The 4,400-nt window shown below is 39.1% G+C and overlaps 1 protein-coding gene and 1 long non-coding RNA gene across 2 annotated transcripts in view; one reads left to right on the top strand and one right to left on the bottom strand.

Moving 5' to 3' along the window:
• Positions 1 to 183: 183 nt before the first annotated feature.
• The window catches only part of LOC108622457 (dual specificity protein phosphatase 10), a 61,330-nt gene continuing 57,113 nt past the window's right edge, over positions 184 to 4,400 (top strand). The window contains exons 1-2 of the mRNA XM_018020355.2: positions 184 to 538; positions 2,049 to 2,237. Of these exons, the coding sequence (XP_017875844.1) occupies positions 418 to 538; positions 2,049 to 2,237 (310 nt within the window). The 5' untranslated portion in view covers positions 184 to 417. The remainder of the gene's footprint in view (positions 539 to 2,048; positions 2,238 to 4,400) is intronic.
• The window catches only part of LOC113464005 (uncharacterized), a 5,776-nt gene continuing 4,544 nt past the window's right edge, over positions 3,169 to 4,400 (bottom strand). The window contains exon 3 of the long non-coding RNA XR_003388837.1: positions 3,169 to 4,023. This is a non-coding gene — a long non-coding RNA (uncharacterized LOC113464005). The remainder of the gene's footprint in view (positions 4,024 to 4,400) is intronic.

Below are 4,400 nucleotides of genomic sequence, written 5' to 3' on the forward strand. Positions count from 1 at the left end.
TGCAAATCAAGATGTATATTTCCTGTTAAAAGCTACATAAAATATCAACAGCTGAATAAATATTGCGCTTATTAAATGAAAAAATAAAAGAGACGTTTATCTAAAACGCGTTTCTTAGAATCATAAATGTTTTACTTTGTAGTCTAATAATTAGATATTTGCGAATGTATAACAAATTTTTAAGACGTGTATCGTTTGTTTCCAGTTACGCGAGAGAGATAGAAGATCCGGAAGCATGGTCCATGGTTAAGGCGCCGTCCTTTGGCGTCGAATATGGTGTTCCCTATAGGCAGGAAGGTCGCCGGATCGCTGATAGGACTCACGTGATCTTGAAATTTCCTGTTTTCGATCTTCGTCTCCTAGCCTCGTTTCCTGGTACGTGAGTCAGGATCGCAGGAATCGGCAACCTCCGCGAGGATGAGCGCAAAAATATCGCTGGCCAGTCGTGCCGCGGCACAGTCGCCAGTCAACCACCGTGGCAAACCATCCTCAGGGCTTTTGCTCGCCAGCAAGTCTATCAAGAGGCCCTCGTCGATGAGTAAGTCCCGCGCTATCTATAAACAATCCTCCACGTGGTTCGTGTATTGTGCCATTAAATAAGAGACACGAGGGAACGTGTGTTCTAATCGTTATTTTAATTACGGATGATAGTTTCTATTGGATTGTTTTTCCTTAGACGTACGTATGTTTTCTTCTGATAATACGCTATCATTTCTTAATTCTACGCTCGTTTATCAAAACCTATTAAAACTGTCGCGTCATTTGTAACCTACTTTCCATAATCGAAGATAAGACATCACGTTCCTTGTTCGTTTTCCCGTGTGGATTGCTTCAGAGCGGTGTTTCCTAATAGTCATCGATCAAAAACGCTGAACGGAATTTCAAAGCCAATTAAAGATTCAGATATCGTTTCCGGAATAATGACGCTATCCGAGCTGATGCAGCAGTTTTCAACGTTTCGAAAACAAGCTCGGCAGTATGTAGAATCATATGTTAAAAAATAGAACGCGTTATCTGAAGTGCACGCATAAACAATTGCACAGCACATGATCAGTGCGTGGATAGCGCCGTGATATACCCGATGAATAATCAATTGACGTTAATTCACGTGACTAATTGCAAGTATTGTGTCACGACACCTGAACCCGACTGCAAATATCAGAATCATTTCGACAGTGATAAACGATGGAACTGTTTTTAATATCAGTAGCTGCGATTTATTAGGACGTATTTTTATTTTCTAAAAAAGTAAGTTGTACGCTTAAAATAATTTCCGAACGGATTCGTTGCAATAATAATATCCCGCGTATCATCGTTATGAAACTGTTTGTGATTTGCGAGGACGTATTTTCGTTCAAAGAAGAAAACAATGTTGTAGAATAATTTCCAAACAAATGCATCCGTTGCGATACTCGCGCATCTGCATCTCAGATGTTGTCTCAATGACGATCAGACATTGGAATAGCGTATAAATTCTCGTCCCGAGGTTGGCTCCCTCGAAAATACCCTCGCCAGAGCTGCTCGTTCTCGACGATCGACCGTCGTGTCTTCGGTCGAATAAGCAAACAGTCCGGTTACTACCTCGCTTTGACATGGAAATCCTTAGATCAACAAATTCTTTACCCCCGGCGGTGCATTTCGCAATGTAAGCATCGGCAAAGTGCACAGTTTCGCGAGTAGGTGGAAAAGAAAACGTGTGAATGAAGGTACAATTATAGATTCCAGTAAAAGACGATTTTATTAATAGAGCCGAGGATAAGTTATTTTTATGTCTTATCAGACACGCGACGTCGTCCTGACAAAGAATTATTTAGTCTAACATTAAAATAAATGTTCGATTTCAAATATAAAAAGTGCAAGGAATTCGCGAAATATGAGAATACAAAGAAAGCAATTAATTTTCTGAATTAGCTACTTTTTTCCCAGTAAAGGTTACGGGAAATTTTGCAATCACAATGACACACGGTTCGCGGCGTTTAATGACACACATACACACCATACACGTCACACTATAATCGCGCTTCGTCAACGAAGGATGCGTTTATTAGCCGTAGAGGTGACTGGCACCGAGGAAAGAACCGTCAAACGAGCCGCTGTCCCAGAAGTGGAAGCATCGCCGAGTTCATCTCGTCCTGACACTTCGTTAGACAGAGAGCATACAACCATGCCGGTCTTGTCGCGGGTTTATACTACTGCCACGCTGCCCAGGATCAAGAGGTTCAAATTCGCTTCTATCGGTGAGTCGATTCGCTTTATTTTATTCCAACTTTCGCCATCGGTCTGTGTCAAATATTCTACCAATCGTCGTACTTATATTGCGATAATTTATCTATGATTTTTTAGATTTAATGAGATATTAAATCGATACTGACTTTGAACTTTAATCAACAAAATTTTATTATTTGATTATCGATATCACTGAAGTACGGATATATAGATTTATTTTTTAAGACATGTGGGATGAATCGTAAAAGAAATTGTTATCCTTGGAGGCGCCCTTGAACAGTTTTTCACCGGGCGAACCTCCACCAGGCTCGGAGCTAATTACGACCGTGACGTCGCGTGAAATTCTGCCCCGTGATTCATACCCGCACAATTGCGTTGTGTCTCTTTTCCCTTTCCGTGTTCGACAATTCAGGTTACCTCGCGTGTCGCAATCTGACCAACGATCATTATCGGTTTATCAGTAACGTTCACGGAATTAGATGAGTCTTGCCTTGTATCGGACGTCGTTTAAACGTTGACGGGTACAGTCATTTTGGCGAGAAAAAATTAAATTTAACTCTGATTTAGATGATTTCATTCGTATGATATGATCTAGTATTGCCATTAAATGTGCAAGGTGAGGCAATAAGAAATATTAGGTATTGTAACTAGTTTGATGATTTTATCAAAACGTACTGCATTCATTATGGAGATCATTAAATGGATATATTTTTGTATTTTGATTACTATTACGTGTTTCTAGTAGGCTTTATAATGAAATCAATGATTAGTCGATAATTTTAAATGATATTTTTCTCTGACTCATTTTATATATCTCTGTTATTTTTATTGAGGAAACATTTTTGTTCTTAGTTTCTATAGGGAAAATAGGGAGAATAAAAAAAGGAGTGTGACTTAGCAAAAGATCTTATGATTTATTATAATGATATCAATGCTAAAATTTTTTTACATAATTAGCAAAGTGTTGCGAAATACACAAAATTAAGAGATATTATGTAAAACATGAAGTACAAGAACTGACAAGGACAATATGACTGTGGTATACATTTGGTGATCCGTTTTCGCGAATCTTGGATCAGTCGCGTAATGAAACTCGCACGCACGCGGTGCGAATACGTAATTATCGCGGAAACAGTACTCTGGGCCTGCCGTGCGGTGGTCAACGGCATATAAATATAAATATCGCGGTCGGACGTTGCGTTGGTCAAGCAGAATCGGTGAGTCAAGTTGCGTGTGGACGGCGCGGCCACTTTCTACAAGCCCGCGGCATTCCTGAATCCGCTGTCGATGACTCGAAAAAAAAAAAGTGAAACGACGTCGTTGTTCGCATCGATCAAGTACAGAATTTCGCTCGCCTCATCCATTTCTTTCGTCTGTCTCTTTCCTTGTCTCAATCGTAACTGTGACGTCTTAAGTAATGCCAATATCCATTTTATTTTAACCGCCGTTTACTTGGAAATTTGTCGCCGATTCTTCGTAGTCTACAACTCGAATTCCTCCAATTGTATTGTTGTTAGAGATGAATTTGAACAGTATTTCCACGCAGACGTGTGATGCTACAGACTGGCTGAGTTCCCGCGTGGTCATCTACTTCTCTCTCGGCCAAAGATAGAATCTGACATCATACACAGAAGCATCACTCGGGTCGAACATACGAGCGATAAACATACATACAAACTTAGTTTGCCGCGGCACGATGATGCGGGAGGTTTACGTTCCCTGTTAGAACTGTCTCAATTGACACGTTCCAATGCTTTCCCTCATGAAATCATCGGTAGAAACCAAAATTGAACCAACCTTTGTAACATTGTAACATATCCTGAGAGATTTATTTAATTTTTAGACACAGCATGCACAGATTTCTCTTGTTACGTCAAAAAACGCGATTCTTCTACAAAAATATAAGCCAATGCTCGTTTAAAATAATTTGATAGTTAACGAATTTGTTTTCCTTGAGTCATTATTTATTATGCAATTATTCATGAATATTCAATAAGCCTAATCAGAAATCGTATCCTGAGAAATTTATTTAATTTTTGGACACAATATGCATAGATTTCTCTTGTTACATCATAAAAACGCGATTTTTCTACAAAAATAGCAATCAATCCTCGATTAAAATGATTTGATAGTCAACGAATATGTTTTCCTTGAATCATTATTTATTATGCAAT

Source organism: Ceratina calcarata, unplaced genomic scaffold (assembly GCF_001652005.2).
Source record: "Ceratina calcarata isolate Rehan_Ccalc_2016 unplaced genomic scaffold, ASM165200v1 scaffold222.2, whole genome shotgun sequence".
NCBI lineage: Eukaryota > Metazoa > Arthropoda > Insecta > Hymenoptera > Apidae > Ceratina > Ceratina calcarata.